General features: G+C 35.6%; 1 protein-coding gene across 1 annotated transcript in view; it reads right to left on the bottom strand.

Moving 5' to 3' along the window:
• Nucleotides 1–1,363: 1,363 nt before the first annotated feature.
• Nucleotides 1,364–18,168, bottom strand: part of LOC149817504 (COP1-interacting protein 7-like) — a 33,257-nt gene continuing 16,452 nt past the window's right edge. Inside the window, exons 10-13 of the mRNA XM_089984263.1 lie at nucleotides 17,044–17,940; nucleotides 4,252–4,657; nucleotides 1,861–1,926; nucleotides 1,364–1,768 (exon numbers count right to left, since the gene is read on the bottom strand). Coding sequence (XP_089840389.1) covers nucleotides 1,722–1,768; nucleotides 1,861–1,926; nucleotides 4,252–4,657; nucleotides 17,044–17,940 — 1,416 coding nt within the window. The 3' untranslated portion in view covers nucleotides 1,364–1,721. The remainder of the gene's footprint in view (nucleotides 1,769–1,860; nucleotides 1,927–4,251; nucleotides 4,658–17,043; nucleotides 17,941–18,168) is intronic.

Below are 18,168 nucleotides of genomic sequence, written 5' to 3'. Positions count from 1 at the left end.
TTCATGAAAGATAGGGAAACCACCCTCGAGATTAGAGACCTAATCGCCGTTAATGCAAGCAGCTGACGCTCATAGGAATGGAACCCTGAACCATGGTTTTAAAACTGGTGACTCTGCGCTTCAACCTTGAGTGATTCGTGGCTAGGCCGGGTTATGTTAAGTTTATATTTTATATAAATATATATTATGTATAATTTATAGTATGTTATTAATATATTATATATAATATGTATTATATAATATTTTTATAATATTTTAATATATAATATTATTAATGCATGTATAATATACATGACTCAACTGAGTCATGGACAAACTCGGCCAAGTCATGCTAACACTTAACTGACTCGGCCATTACTCCAGATTGACCAGTTTTCAAACTATGTCCTGAACACTTCTTTTTTCATAAAACTCGAAGAACTAAAAGGAAAATGAGAAGACCCAAGGGGTTTGGCGTAGTGGAATGGAGCCTAGACAGCAGTCTAGGTTCAAATCCCATGGGTGTCACCCCTATGCATAAGCTGAAGCTTGGCAACTCCCTGGGATTGAGGGTAGACAGTAAGTATGGCAGGCTGAGCCAGTGCGACTAGGTCTCTGCGCCTGGGGTGGTTTCTCCGAGTAAAAAAAAAGGAAAAATGAAACCACCTTTAACCGAACGCAGCTAAAAGAGACCCCTTTTGAGAGAAATATTTAGAACATGCACAAGAATATTTCTTAAAAACAAAAAAAAAAACTTATACAAATCCAGTTTTATCAGCTGTCAGGTTTGAATTACATTTAGTCTTGGATATGGATGCATATGTCCATTTGTTGACTTTAGATTCATAAAAATATTATTTGACACTTTTTATCATTTTGCTATTTTCATTCATGTTTCTGAATACAATTATTATTTTTAATTAGATATTAATTATTTAACGAGGTCAGGTCATCTCGCTGTTCCAGACTCAGGTTCGAAGCCCACAGGGTTATCCCCAGCTAAACGAGAGTTATCTTTTACTTCCAGTCATTGTATGGAATCATCATTTAAGCTGCCCAATTGCGGGGCTTTTCTTTTCTTTTTCGTTGTTTTTTACTAGGCCAAGGAAAAACTCTAATCACCAACTACAGATTGGCAATCATCGGGTTGGTAAAACACTTCGCGGCAAGGGAGAAGTCGCCCTACCTTGCAGAAATAAGTGGATCAATTGACTATTTAATTGCAGAAGACGGTTACAGTGGGTTGAGAATCCTTCTCATTGATATGTTTTCTTCAAGTTCCTCAGGGCAGGAATGTGACTGCATCAACCTCTATATGTCACCAACACTCTGCAAGTTGAGCACCTGAACTTCCATAACATGACCACAGATTTACTATTCATCATGAAGTCTGAAAGGCCAAAGAATTTAACCGTAGTAAAAAACATACTCTGCACAAAGGAAAACTGAACAGAAATTCAGTGTGAAACACTTCCAACATCTATCAACATTTCACAAATTCTTTTAAAGAATGCAACTTTACAGTACAATACAGATTGATCCCGCACATCCGATTACATGCATGCCGATCAACGTGGATCACGAACCTTCTACTCGAGACCACATCATGCCGATCAACGTGGATCACAAACCTTCTACTCGAGACCACATCGTGTGGTAACAGACGATGTAACTCAGGAAGAAAACTGAAAAGCAGCACACAATCACTCTGACCTCTGGCTATGGACATCAACCTAATCCTCCTACTTCTTGCTTCGGAATGGTGATAGAAGAGAAAAGGACCGTGATGCTGCCACAAGGAAAAGTAACTTAAGCAAGATAATAAATGGAATTATGAACTAATCATTTTCTGCAACTTAATGAAAGGTCCAACATTCTCACCCTTATGCGGTGTGCTGTCTTCAGAATAACCATCATCTCGAGAGATGAGATTCTTTAAAGAATGAACTGAAATGTGATGTGATGTTTACAAAGACATCAGCAGACAAGTTTGATAATGTAGTCTTTAAAAAGAAAATGTATTATCTACAAATTTAGATATTACTCTTGTATGCAATCTTTCATAGGACTTTCAAACTTGACAGTCTTCATGAAACTACTTATTAATACATTTCCGGCTTGGGTCAAACACTTATTGAAGTTGACAAAACAAAAATTTGAGAATTGCAAGCCATTTTTACAGTTTCTGGACTTTTAGTCTAACACTTATTAAAGCTGACAAAACAAACAAATTATAAATGACATGCTAACCTTTTGTTGTAAGAGCATCAATATGTTTCTTATTTCTATACTAGTATTGGGGGGATTTGGAGCTTTTTAGAAATTAATACGCTGAAAGAGAAAACCTAATTTTAAGGAGGGGTATAGAGCATAGTCACCCATATCTATCGCCGATATTTTGAAAATACTGTGATATTATCAGCAATTTCAAGGTCACTGATAATATCAAGAATATATCATGATATTTTCAAAATATCAGCAAATAGAAAATATTGCGATAATATCGTGATATTAGCACAATATTTTCTGAGTTTTTTTTAAAAAAAATTTAAGTTTGCATTTCATATTTTTTTTTTATATTTTAAAACCTTTAAAACATGTTTCTTTATATTTTTGAGAGTATATTTTTTCCAATTTTTTAAACTCCTGAGATTTTCTCATGATTTATCAACTTTTGAAAATCTCTGAGAAATACCCTCGCCGAGAAATTACCTTTAATGATACTAGTATAGAGTCCGGACTCGTGGAAGTTTTGGTTGCTTTACCAAAAAAATGAAGGAAATGGCATGCAAGCCTTCCACTCTTATAACATCATCTAGTCTTTTTGTTTGTATTGAAGGCATTTAGAAATGAGAAAGATTGTACCTTTGAAGAAAACGAAGAGTTAAGTGTTGCTTACCTAAATATACTATAGTCAAATTTGTCCCTTTTTAGAATAAGTGTTGCTTACCTAAATATACTATAGTCAAATTTGTTCCTAGAAACCAAATCACCTTTTTGATTTGCAGTTCTGCTTTAAAAAATATATTTCAACTTTCTCGGGTTCTCTTCTACCATTTTTTTTATTTTATGATAGGATCACAAATTTACTAAAAAAAAGTGCATTGAGCTTGACCTACCTTGCATTGAGCTTGACCTACCTAATAAACTTACTAATTGATTTGGTCCCTGAGAGGAACCTATTTGATGAATGTTTCTTGGGGTCCACGAATAACATGGTCCCAAGATAAATAAAAACCCTCACTTTCATCTGTGTCACAAGGATACTTCAGCTTACACCTTCGTTGTCCTTTTATATACTATACTTGACGGGAAGATACAGAGAAGTGATGTGTTCCATGTCCTTTTGCATGTATCCCTGTAACATAGTCTTTCACGGTTCATTTCTCGTGCAAAAATCTATAAACTGGACCACATTGCACGAGCTGCATCCTACTTGACTTACCAAATAATGATCTCCAATAACTTTTGTGGCCATTTGTTAGTAACTAGGGGAGCAGACTCCACTAAAAGTTTGACACTGACATGAAATTATGCGAGAGAATTTATAATTTACCTTGCATAAACAGCTGTTTCTCCTTTTGGCATTCCCTCAAAAGAAAATTTTTTATAATTAATTTTATGCAGAATATAAGGCTATGTTTGGGAGCCTTGAATCGGAGGCTGTGTTGTGGTTTCCCCCATGCTCTCATACTCTCTTGCTGTTTGGGAGCAGTGGCGTTGCTGAAACAATGCATTGGGAATGGTGTTGGCAGCCCCAACACCACATTTCAACACCATTCAAAAGAGGATGTTTTTGGCAACTCCATCTCTCAACATCACACCTTGGCAAAACAATATTTTGGGAACACACTGAAGAGGTGTTTTCATCCCAATGCTCCCAAACATAGCCTAAAATATAATGCTGACAGTGCCATGATGACTTATAATTGATGACAGTGAGGAGCTATACCGTATGTCAGGGTTTATGACTGCAGGTGTAGTGTATTACCGTTTTTACTAATCAAAATGCTTTCAAAAGTTTCAGAAATAGAACATTTAGCCTGAAAGTTGAATATCTAGTCCAGATCCCTAAGATTATGACAGAGGATAGTAGAGCTAGATCAGTGTGTGCATTGTTTGGCATTTGATTCTTGTTTTCAAATTTTCAAGCATCAGACAAGCGAGGACCTCCCATTTTCTACTTCAGATGCTCATTTCAATGGCAGATAGAGCATTTAAGTAATAAAAATCAACCCATCAGGCTCATGAGATGGAAGTTTGGGGACTTACCTTCATAACCAGAGTTGGTGTTTAGAGTGCAGTCATCAAGAACAGCACCCTCTACCTTCTGTTGGTCTGAATCCTTCTTTTCACCCGAGGAGGAACCATGGTTCTTGCGCCCAAATTTCAAAAGACGTTTAAACCCTTTTGACTCTTTGCCAAGAGGCTTTTCTGATTCATCAAGAATCTGTTTCGATGGACTTGACCATGAAGATTCAGGCACATGTGCCTTCACAGTTTCTATAGCCATTGAAGCTTCTGAAATTAGTGGCAGTGCTTTATTGTATTCTGAATTACCAGCACATGGGTCTTCCAAAGATGATTTTCGAGCATGGGGTGCTTGATATGGTTCTTCATTGAGAGTGACTGTTGGGAACTTTGACGTCATCTCTTCTACAGCACAATCTACTGCAACCTAAAAGACAGAAAACACTTGAGTATGTCAGAAAATTTATGCTAAGGTTAATATTGCAGTGTGATCCAAAAAAAGGAAAATTAGACAGAGCAACATAGAAACCTCAGAGATAATGTACTACAACCGTTAATCTTATTGTATTTTAGAGACAAGAACTATTAGGTATAACTTGCAAGTTCATAGGATGGTTCTAGATACCCAGCAAAGTTCCCGTATATGCGACTGAGATATTGTAAAGGATTCATGCGTACATGTGGACATACATCTATCTACATATGGGCTGAGCATTTAGATTTGTGTCCATTTGTGTCATTTTACTCGTTATCAACTAGAGTCATCTAATCCATTTTTATATCCAATCATGTATTAGATTGTATTCACCTTATCAAACAAATAGATCGATTATTTTTAAGATGCTTCAAATGTGCCATTCCTTCCAATTTCCAAATCAGGCATCAAATGCCAAATACTCGGCAGTACTTACAAATGTGAGGCAAGTTCTTCACAATATTCCTTTTTTCCCCTTTTTAAGGAGCATTTTAAACTTTTAAAGACTGCCCAGTGCATTTAGTGCAACTAAAAGTCCAGAAATATCTCGTCCATACAGAATGGAAAAAAAATTTAGCCAAAAGATTATCTGATTTAACAAACTGCTGCAAGTTTCAACAATCATATCAACAATAAAGTATCAGTTATCATCAACAAATTCCGGCAAACCTAGAGTATCACAGCCTCTGTTACAATTCAGGCTCTCCATACAAAGAGCATACACCAATCTTTGGACACTCATGAAAATTAAAAAAACGTCTTAGTTTTCCAATCCTTGTGTGAGTTTGAAATATCTAGAGTTGGAAGAAAGACGATTGAACAAGATTCATATCCATAATTTTCAAGCTAGTTCGATAATAATTCAACCAAGTTCCTGTCACATAGCAAAATCCATGAACACAAGAAACAAAACTTGATGTCATATCCAACGAAAACTTACTACTACTAGCAATAAAGGGATGCAAGACAAGACAACACAAAAAACTAAAGCTTCGTACAAGGGGAAGGTGATGCAGGTGTTAAAATATAAAAACTCTATATATATATAAGTACCCGATAAGGGTAAATCTGTCATTTCTATTTTACGCATATTCTCTTTATGAATATGATTGTATTTAATTTTCTCTTTTTGTTTTTTCTCTTTTTATTTTTTTAATTTCTTTAATTTAGCCATTGGGGGCCCCACATAATAGACGTGAATTGTGACCGTTGGAGGGGCTCCAACGTCTATATGTGGAGCCCCTCCAAGGCCTCCAATGTGTATAAATAGGGGTTCAACCCCTTTGTATTTGTTCAAGCTTTTTAGCAAAAGCTCAATCCTCTTTAATAAAGATCCTATAGTATTTTTATGCCTTTGTGCATTTGTGATCTCTTCTATGTGTTGTGCCTTTGTGCCCACTTGTTCCAAGTGTTCTTCTTGTGCCTTTGTGTACACATCACACATTGAGAACTTAGTGTTCTTGTGCATATAATCTCTTTGAAGACATTTCCACATGGTATCAGAGCTTGGTCTTTAAAAGAAGAGCTCGGGTATTGCGACATCACCGTGGTCACCTCGAAGAACGTGCTCCTTCTTCATTCTCATTTTTTTGGCATAAAAAGCTCTCGCAATACATCAAGTAAGCTCAAAAAAGGTCTGTTGTGATAAGATTTCAAATTTTGAAGACTTTCTTTCTCGTAAAGGCATTTCCATGGGGGAAAAAATTCTCATTTTTTCCTCGGATTTAAACTCAATGGGTCCAACTATCATGTTTGGGCCGACAATATGGAAGCCCATACTAAAGAAAAATGCCTTTAGGGCTATGTCAAAAGCACTATTCTTGAACCCGAACAAAAAATCACCATTATTGAAAAATGTGAAATTAAGGTTCTTGATGAGGAAGAAAAAGAGAAGGCATTTGAAGAATATAATAAGCATGAAGAGTGAGAAATGAAGAATTACAAAATCCTTTCATAAATTTTTTTCATGGTAGAAACAACAATAAATGCCAATATTTTAAAATTTAAAAAGGCATTTCAAGTTTGGGATTATCTTGAGAAAATGTATACCTCAAGAGATTTATCCTATAAATACTATCTTCAAAAAAAGTCATTGACCCTTCAACAAGAAGAAATGTCAATTAGAGAGTACTCTGCCGAATTATCATCCATTTAGGATAAACTTGCACTCCTTGAACCCAAATAGAGTGGAGAAACTATTGAACTAAGGCATAAGCAATTGGAAGAAGATCACTTTTTCAATTTTTTGAATGGGCTTAGACCCGAATTTGAGCAAACTAAAACCTTGCTTTTATCTTATTTTACATCTCCACCTCTAGAAGATGTTCTTACTAAACTAAGTGGAGAAAAAACTAGATTGGGAATGAACAAAACCAATCAAAATGTGTTGGTTGTTCCTTTTAAAAATGAAAATGAAAGAGCCTATGACGTCTCTAGACCGGAGAATAATGTAAAAACATACAACCCCCCTCATTTTAATAAATTCTAAAAACAAGGAGCAAGAGAAAATAGTGGCCAAAATAGAAGGTACCAAGGAAGAGACTATAGTAACATTATATGTCATTTTTGCAAAGAACCGGGACATATTAAACTGGTGTGTCCTAAATGGAAGAAGATGGTGTCTATGTCGACAACATTTCAACCACATATAGAGGAGGGTACATCTACCTCCAACAATGGAGCGTTGTCTCTAAGTTAAATCATGGAAGCTCTTCAACCACTTCTCAAGGGATCCGTTTTCGAGCCGCCATGTCAACCTTCTCTCCTCCTGGTAAGACTCATTGGATTTTAGATTTGAGTGCCTCTTTTCATATGACTCCAAATATTTTTGCTCTTTTCGAATACACAAAAAATATATCTCATTCTTTTGTCTCAATCGCGGATGATGCTTCTCTTGAAATTAAAAGAATTGAAAATTTTGAAAAACAAAGTTTTTTTATTCCTAAAGTTAGATTTATTCCTATGTTAAATTTAAATTTGCTTTCGGTCTCTCAACTATCGGACCATGGGTGTGATATTAAATTCTCATCAAATAAATGTTGGATACAGGATCGCCGGTCCAAAAAGTTGATTGGAGAAGACTCTAGAAAAGAAAATCTATATTACATGGAGTTTCTTCAAATTCCAAATCTTTTTTTGTAACATTGCCCAACATAAAGATATAAATGTTCGGCATAAGCGTCTTGGGCATCCCAATGTTGTCAAGCTTTCTTATTTGCATTTTGCTAAAGATTGAAATGAAATGGGGATCTTCGAAACACGAGCTTTGATTAACAAGAGCAAGTGTCAAGAATGACACTAAAGCATAACCCTTAAAAAGGGTATAACTGGAAACAAAATAAAAATAAAAATGTATTCTTTATTGATATGAAAAACCAATTGCTTAAGAAGCATTGGAGAAAAATACAAGAGGGGCTGCACCCCTTTATATACACAGCTGAAAGAGGACTCAATAGAGCTGTTGGGCACAGTCCAACAGCTCTATTTAGAGCTGTTGGAATGTGTCAGTCCAACAGCTCTATTAAGAGCTGTTGGACTGTGTCAGTCCAACAGCTCTATTGCTAGTCAAGTCTGGACAGGACTTGACTAGCAACAGTCATTCTAGTTCAAACTGAACTAGATGACATAAAGACAAAAAATAAAAATAAAGGAAAAAAAATACAGAAAAGAAAGAAATTAAAAATGTATTTATATATATATATATAATAATATAATATTATTATATATACATATATGTACAGTTTTACATTTTAACACTCCCCCTCAAACTTACGGTACAATGAGCGAAAGTTTGTCTAAGAGAAAGTGAAATCGGGGAGCAGCAAGAGGCTTTGTAAAGAGGTCTGCTAACTGATATTCTAAAGTGACATATGGCAGATCAATTATCCCATGTAGATATTCCTCTCTGACGTAGTGACAATCCATTTCGATGTGTTTGGTGCGTTCGTGGAATGTTCTGTTACTGGCAATGTAGATCGCACTTTTGTTGTCACAACACATTTGTGAAGCCTTTGTTGCTTCAACTCCCATGTCAGCAAGCAGTCGTCGGAGCCAAACTACTTCCATGGTCGTGGTTGCCATGGCTCTGTATTCAGCTTCGGTGGATGAGAGAGATACCTTCTGCTGCTTTTTACACCTCCACGACATTAATGATTCCCCTAAAAAGACACAAAAGCCAGTGGTTGAGTGTCTGTTATTGGGATCACCTCCCCAATCAGCATCAGTATATGCAATTAAATCAAGAGAAGAGGAGGAAGATAAGAAAAGTCCTCGTGAAAGAGAGGACTTGATGTATCTGATAATACGCATGACTGCTCCCATATGAACAGAAGTAGGAGCATGTTGAAATTGACTTGCTGTATGAACAGCATGTGCTATATCTGGTCTGGTAATGGATAGATAGGAAAGTGCCCCGACAAGCTGTCTGTAAGGAGTAGGGTCTGCAAGAAGTTCTCCATCATCAATCTTCATTTTAACATTAACAACTTCTGGAGTGTCAACTTTCTTATCATCAGTAATACCAGACCTGAAAACAATATCAAAAGCAAATTTAGTCTGAGATAATAAATATCCTCTAGGAGAATAAGCAACTTCAATGCCTAAAAAATATCTCAACAAGCCCAAATCAGTCATTTCAAAATGAGATTTAAGAAGTGTTTTGATTGTTTCAACTCCCTGTTTATCGCTTCCGGTGATGATCATATCATCCACATAGAGAAGAAGCACAATGATCCCTGCATCAGAATTCTTAATAAACAAAGCAGTGTCAGTTAAACAGAATTGAAAACCAATATCAATCATAACACGACTAAACCTATCATACCAAGCTTTTGGTGCTTGTTTAAGTCCATAAAGAGCTTTTTCTAAGCGAAGGACTTTACCCTTAGGAATACTTAGACTAGGAGGGGGTTCCATATATACTTCTTCAACTAGCTTTCCATTTAAAAAAGCATTTTTGACATCCATTTGAAAAATAGACCATTTTTTGATAGAAGCTAAGGCAATTAAGGTTCGGACAGTAGTCATACGAGCCACCGGAGCAAAGGTTTCTTCATAATCAATCCCATATTCTTGGGCATAACCTTTGGCTACTAAACGGGCTTTATATCTTTCAAGAGTACCATCACTCTTGGTTTTAATTTTATAAACCCATCGACATCCTATAGTTTTCTTCCCTGGAGGAAGATCTTGAATATTCCATGTAGAAGCCTTTTCAAGTGCATCTAATTCAACTTTCATGGCTTCTATCCATTTGATATCATTTTTTGCTTGAAAATATGTGGATGGTTCTTCATATGAGTGAATTAATGCAATAATTGCCCTATATGTGGGTGAGAAAGACTCGTATGATACAAACTTTTCTGGAGGCCTCGAGATTCGGGATGATTGTCTAGTTGGAATGTTAGAATATTTCTCAAGTGCACATGGAGTATTAGACTCTTGTCGCCTGGAATATTGAATACTAGTATCTCTATGAACTTCTTCATTTTCAACATTAAGATCAATAATTCTTGGATAACATCAAAGTTACAATCAAGGTCATATTCATCAGATGTTGATGTTAGATCTAGCAAAAAGGAGTACTCAGTGACGTCTTTTAATTTTCTAAAATCAAAGAAGCTCTCCTTTTCAAGAAAGGAAACATTTCTAGACACATATAGTTTATTATTTTTGAAGTCAAAACATCTATAACCTTTCTGGTTTTCAGCATATCCCAAAAAAGCACAGGGAATCGCACGAGGGGAAAGTTTATCATTTTTGTCAGTAAATATGAAACATTTGCACCCAAATATTCTTAATCTAGAGTAGTATGGAGAAATGTTCATAAGTTTTTCAATGGGAGTGATATTTTGTAACGAAGAAGATGGCATCCTATTAATGAGATAGGTGGCAGTTAAGGCAGCTTCTGCCCAAAAGTCTTTAGGGACTTGATTTGCTATTAATAAAGTTCTAGTGGTTTCTATAATATGGCGATGTTTTCGTTCTGCCAGTCCATTTTGTTGAGGTGTATAAGGACAAGATCTTTGATGTGTGATGCCATGCAATTTAAGATAATTTTGAAAATCTGTGGATAAAAACTCTCCCCCTGAATCTGTGCGAAAAATAGTAATATCATTTTGAAATTTGTTTTTAACCATATTATGAAAAGTTTGAAAGTATGAAAATACTTCAGACTTATGTTTGAGAAAGTACATCCACGTATGTCGGGAGAAATCATCGACAAAAATAACATAGTAAACAAATCCTCCTTTAGAAATTACTGGTGCAGGACCCCAAACATCCGAGTGTATTAATTCAAGTGGTCTTGAAGAGAAAAAGGTTCTGTTCTGAAATGGTAATCTTTTCATTTTGCCGAGAATACAATCTTTACAATCAAATGATTCAGAGTTACAAAATTTCCCTAGATTTGGAAAATGTTGGATTTTGGCTATATGTGGGTGACCAAGTCTCTTATGCCACAGTTCCAACTCTATTTTTTGAATATTATAACAAAAAGCTTTCTTCGGCATTTCCAAAAAATCCATGCAATAGAGTCCTCCTTCTCTATGGCCATCCCCAATCAGCTTGCCTGACTGGCGATCCTGTACCCAACAACCATGAGAAGAAAAAGAAATATTACACCCATAATCAGAAATTTGAGATACAGATAAAAGATTTAAATTTAATTTCGGAACATGTCTAATTTCTGGAATAAATTTTTTTTTTGTTTTATAAATTTTTTCAAAATCTCCTATTCCTTCTATTTCAAGAGAAGTCCCATCAGCAGTAAAGACCTTTGACACACTTGTTTTATTTTTAACACATTTGGATAGACTTTGATTATTTGGGGTCATATGAAAAGATGCACCAGAGTCAAGAAGCCAAGAAATTTTACCTAAATCAGAAAAAGATGAGGTTGCTGCGCCGGTTGAAGCTTCAGATGAGGAAGAGGCACCTTTGATGAGAGGCTGAAGGATCTCCATTAGTTGGGCCAGGGAAACTGGTGCATCCTGATCTTTAGGCTCCGATCCAGCAATTACAGCTCTTTTTTCTCTCAGCTCCTTAAGTTTGGGACATTGTGGCCTGTAGTGTCCCGGTTCATGACAGTGATGACAAATAACTTTCTTCTTATCATAGTCACCATTTTGTCGGTTAAAGTGAGGAGGCCTATATGATCGAACATGATTCCCTGGTCTAGACACGGCTAAAACGGAATCATCTTCAATTTTTAAAGAACCTTTCCGGAGACGATTTTCTTCCATTGTTAACTCTTCAATAGTTTCAACAATAGAAGGAATTTTTCCCCGGTGAAGTAGGGTCGATTTAGTGGTTTCAAATTCCGGCCTTAATCCAGTGATAAACTGGTAAAAATGTTCAACATCGAGTTGTTTCTGACGAAGCTCGATGTCTTCGGCACAATGCCACTTTGGTTCTAAAAGGGAAAGTTCTTCCCAAAGTTCGGACAACCCATTGTAATATTCACGAATAGTTTTGTCTCCTTGTGTCATCATTCGAACTTTTTCTTGGAGGTTGCACACGTGTGCAATATCTTTAAGGGAATACATATTCTTAAGGTATTCCCATGCCTTATCGGCATGATCAAATTCGGCAAGACTTGAGCATTTTTTAATGTCAACGCTATTGATAAGCCATGACATTATCTTCGCATGAGATATTCTCCATTCTTTCCATTTCTTCTCGTATGAGGCAATAGCCTTGATTTTCTCTTCTTCCGATAGAGGGACGTCTTTATCTCCCTCCTTTTTAGTAAGAGATAGCTTAGGTTCCGAATCGGAACCATCCACAATCCCCCATAAGCCTTTTCCCCATATATGGTGCTTCATGATTGAAGCCCATGTTACATAGTTCGTATCGCTTAGTTTCATAGGCATGATGGTGACTTTATCATTGTCATCCATCGATTACAAGGAGAGAAAGAATAGGGATAGAAGAGAAACAAGAAGGAAAATGAGAAAGAAAGAAAAAAAAAACAATACAACAAGATGTGAAATCTTCTCCAATGAAGTGATAAAACACTTCTCTTCAAGTGGCGAACACTTTTGCAAACGGGCACGGAAACCGAGGCAGCTTTTCCTCAAGATTTAGTACTTCCGCGGCTCTGATACCATGAAATGAAATGGGGATCTTCGAAACACGAGCTTTGATTAACAAGAGCAAGTGTCAAGAATGACACTAAAGCATAACCCTTAAAAAGGGTATAACTAGAAACAAAATAAAAATAAAAATGTATTCTTTATTGATATGAAAAACCAATTGCTTAAGAAGCATTGGAGAAAAATACAAGAGGGGCTGCACCCCTTTATATACACAGCTGAAAGAGGACTCAATAGAGCTGTTGGGCACAGTCCAACAGCTCTATTTAGAGCTGTTGGAATGTGTCAGTCCAACAGCTCTATTAAGAGCTGTTGGAGTGTGTCAGTCCAACAGCTCTATTGCTAGTCAAGTCTGGACAGGACTTGACTAGCAACAGTCATTCTAGTTCAAACTGAACTAGATGACATAAAGACAAAAAATAAAAATAAAGGAAAAAAAATACAGAAAAGAAAGAAATTAAAAATGTATTTATATATATATATAATAATATAATATTATTATATATACATATATGTACAGTTTTACATTTTAACAAAGATCTATATAAAAACAATTTCACTTGTAATGATTGCATTCTTGGAAAGATGAAAAGCTTACCTTTTGGACAAAGAACTATGTTTATAACCAAACCTTTTGAAATTGTGCATTCGAATGTATGGGGACCGGCACCCGTTGTATCTAAAGAAGGATTTTCTTACTATGTTATTTTTTTTTATAATTATTCTACATTTTGTTAGATATACTTTCTCAAGCATAAACATAAGGTAGACTGTTAGGTGTTTAAGGTAAAAACCAAGAGTGATGGATCACTTGAAAGATATAAGGCTTGCCTTGTTGTCAATGGATATAGTCAAGAGTATGGTATACATTATGATGAAAGATTTGCTCATGTTGCAAGAATGGTTACTGTTAGGTGTTTAATTACCATTGCCTCTATTAAAAAATGCAACATATATCAAATGAATGTCAAAAATGAATTTTTAAATAGAGACCTAAACGAAGAAGTCTATATGGATGCTCTTCCAAGCATGGATGTGCCCAAGGGTAAAGTTCTTCATCTTCAAAAAGCCCTCTATGGTTTGAAACAAGCCCCCAAAGCTTGGTACGATCGATTTAACTTAATGATAAAAAATGGTTTTATTTCATGTTATACTGACATTGTTGTTTGTCAAGCAATCATATGCAGGAATTGTAATTTTGTTATTATATGATCATGACATATTGATTACAAGTAACGAAACCAAAGGAATCAAGGGTATCAAGTTTGCATTAACAGAAAAATTTGAAATGTCAGACTTAGGTTTTTGGACATATTTTTTAGGCATTGAAGTTGCCTATTCTCACAAGGGTTATTTTTTATCTCAAACTAAATTTGCTTGTGAGGTCATTGACAGGTCACACGTTGCAGATGATAAAATATGTAAAACTTCTGAAGTAGTAAGAACAAGAATGAAGATTAATGATGGGATTCCTCTGGAAAATCCTTCTCCTTACAAGCAACTCATTGGATCTTTGATGTATCTTAGCATTACGATGACAAATATCTCATGCAATACATGTTGCAATTCAATTTCAACATGCCCCTACATCAGTCCATATGAGTGTCATTCTTCGAATTATCCACCATTAGCTTTTGTATCTTTTTAGGTGAATCGTTGGTTTTTAGGAGATGCAAAAAACAACAGGTGTGTCTGTCTTCTACTGAGGCTGAGTACCGAGCCATGGTTTTTAGGAGATGCAAGAAACAACAGGTGTCTCTATCTTCTACTGAGGCTGAGTACCGAGCCATGGCAATTACAACCATAGAAATTGTTTGGCTGCGGCGGTTGCTGAAAGATATGGGAGTTCGTGTTCAAGGGCCTACAAAGTTGTGCCGTGACAACAAAAGTACAATATATATTGCCAAGAATCGTACATTTTATGAATGAACAGAGCATATCGAAATAGACTGCCATTATGTTAGATAAGAATATCTGAAGAAAGTCATTGATCTCCCCTATGTAACATCAGAATATCAACTGGCTGACTTCTTTACTAAGGCACTCTGTTTCCCTAGATTCAATTTTCTTCTTGGCAAACTTTCGGTCATTACACCATAAGTTTGAGGGGGGATGTTAAAAAAAAAAATATATATATATATATATATATATAATATTTGATAAGGGTAAATAGGTCATTTTTAGTTTTGACGCATATTCATTTTAAGAATATGATTGTAATTTATTTTATTTTCTTCTTTATTTTTCTTTATTTTTCTTTATTTTTCTTTTTGCTTTTTTTATTCTTTTTAACCATTAAAAAAAATGTCAAAAGCATTAAGAATTTTGTTCTCAACCACCATCATGTTAATGCTATATCTAATAGGCATTCTAACTTTAAATTGTTGAAGGTCGTTGAAACACGTTTTGCGTCTATCATTGTGATGGTGAAGAGGATTAAGGAAGTGAAGAACATTTTGGTTAGCATAGTGACTTATGAGAATTGGACATTCTATCGTAACGATGATGATGTAAGGCTCAAGAAATTAAGAAATTCATTGTTGATGATGAGTTTTGGGACATAATTGTATATTTCCTTCAATTTACGCAACCTATTTGAAAAATGTTGAGAGAAGTTGATAATGATGAGCCTATGCTTCACAAAGTTCATAAAATGTGAGATAATATGATTGAAAAAAAATACAAGTTTTAGTTTTCAAGCATGAAAGAAAAAATTCTGAAAAAATCTTGCATTGGATGATTCAGAATTTTTTAACCATATTCATTCAATTTTAGTCAAAAGATGGGATAAAAAGCAACACTCATTTGCATTGCATGACACATTCTCTTAATCCAAAATATTATGCAAAAAAGTGACAGGAATGTGGTATTGGTCGTGTCCCTCCAAATTTAGACCTAGAGCTATCAAGGCATAAAAATATGTCTATGACAAGACTTTATCCAGAATCAAATATTCTAAATCAAGTCACACAATAGTTTGAAAATTTTGCATCTTCGAGATTACATGGACAGGCATTACTAGTGAGAGAGGAGGAAAATATAGATTCTATCACATGGTGGTCAACATTTGGATCAGAAACACCTCTTCTCCAACGTCTTGCATTGAGATTGTTATCTCAGCCTGCTAGTTCATCCTGTTGTGAAAGAAATTGGAGCACATATTCTCAAATTCACAACATGAAGAGACAAACTCACCAGTATGCGTGCAAAGGATTTAGTATATGTTCATTTTAATCTTCGACTATTTTTGCGAACCAATGATGAATACAGGTACTAATTGCTCTCTTACTTATTTGACTATTTCTTAGTTTTTTCATTTAAATATACTTATATTTAACATTTTCAAATTGGATTTGTAATGCAGACAAGTATCATCCAAATTTTGGGATGTAAACCTAGAAGAGTGTGACTTAGAGGAAGAGCATGATTTTAACATTATAAACATGAATTTATCTGAACCCAGTCTATCTTATGATGCATTTGATGATGAAACAGAAAATTATTATGATTCATTACCTCATCATCATATACATTGTGTAGGATATACTTTTGGTATGTAATTATGCAATGTTTGCTTCTTTAGTTAGTATATTGTATAATTTACTTTTTTTTGCTTTACTTATTTGATTGTTTCTATAATATATTTAGATTGATTTAATTGTGGTGTTAGTTTTTATATATAATAGAATTATAGATTGTTAATTTGATTTATTGCATGCATGATGATGAATTGATTTGATGATATTATGATAATAGTTTTTTATTTCATTAGTGTTACTGTTGTTAACTGTTAAAACTTAAAAATTATATATATATAATTTTGCCCTCCCGCATCCCCGCACCCACGTTTTTTGAAAGTGCCACATCGCCGCACCCGCACCAACACCCATGTGACATAGCTCTCTCCTCTTTAATAAAGATCCTATATTATTTTTAAGCCTTTGTGCATTTCTGATGTCTTGTATGTGTTGTGCCTTTGTGCACACTTGTTCCAAGTGTTCTTGTGCCTTTGTGCACACATTGAGAACTTAGTGTTCTTGTGCATATAGTCACTTTGAAGACATTTTCACAGCAGGCCTACTAGGCGTCAACTTTTCCATCTTTGGTTAATTATCTTAGTGTCCAAAGTCCGGACAAAATAGTAATCAATAGTTTCCTTTGATAAAACAGCATTATGCAACTTTTGAAAGTAACCTCTACAACTACTTATATACGTAGCATCTCAGAGGGTTTAGATTGCTTCACCTGCTTGATTGGATCTCCTTTCGTGTCAATATCACCCATCACCACCTTAGGAGGTGGAGCACGAATCACTGCATACTCGGAGACCACCTTAGCCTTCTCATCTGCAGTATCTTCATCATATGACCTGCTTCTGAGCTCTTTGCTTTCTTCAGAGGCTTGAACAGTTAGAACAACAGGCATCTCATGCTCAATAGTCAAAATACTCTTGTCAATTACCACACTATCATTTATGTTACTTGTGACATCGCCACTAATCTTCTTTTGTTCAATATTGGAACTCAGAGATGCTTGGCCTTCTGAACTTCCAACAGTGACCCCCTTAGTCTTCACTTTATTTCGCAGAGGACTCGGAGAAGACCTTGTACTATTCCTCAGGCTGGCAGCTACAGAAGGTTTTGTTCTGTCAAGTTTACTCACTGGAGAGATCTTGTTTCCCTGCCCATCTGATTCTCTTCTCTTTGGAGTTGGCTTTCGATCAGAAAGGTGGCCATTGAAGCTTTTTGGTTCCGAAAGCCTTCTCATTGTGGCCAAGACTGCTTTCGCATCAGAAGAGATAGCATTACTCTCCTTCTTGGTCTCTGGTAATGATGAAGCAGATCGAGTCAATCCATTTCGAACCACACGAGTACCATTTGAGGTGTTTGATTTCAACGTTTTCAGAGAGGAAACAGAACCCACAGAGCCACGTCTGGCCCCTATTTTAGGTATAGGAGAAGGTGAACCAGTTTCAGAATCACTAAACTTTGAAGATTTCAGTAGACTAGGAGAAAGCTTTGTGGTCAACCGGGATTTTGTCTGTTGAGAAGGTGATGGTGACTGCATAGAGCTACACCTTGCAGCAATTCTCTTTTGCCGCTGTCTTTTCAGAGCTTCTAGTCTTTTTATCTCCTCATCTTCCTGCATATGGAGGGTTTACAGATAAAAATAGTGAGAAGATGACCAAACCAACAGCATAGAGAACAGAATTGACCAAGATACACAACCATTGCTTAAAATACAAATACAAGCACAGGTATAGAACTTTTATTTTTTTTATGTGAAATGTGACAAGCACAACTAAACATTTCACTTATCAACACCATGAACCCATTGTTCGGACTGAAATGAGCAACATTTCTTGATATA

The sequence above is a fragment of the Nuphar pumila genome, chromosome 13 (assembly GCF_984573655.1).
Source record: "Nuphar pumila chromosome 13, dmNupPumi1.hap1.1, whole genome shotgun sequence".
In the NCBI taxonomy this organism is placed as follows: domain Eukaryota; kingdom Viridiplantae; phylum Streptophyta; class Magnoliopsida; order Nymphaeales; family Nymphaeaceae; genus Nuphar; species Nuphar pumila.
This window is presented reverse-complemented; position numbering and strand designations above follow the sequence as displayed.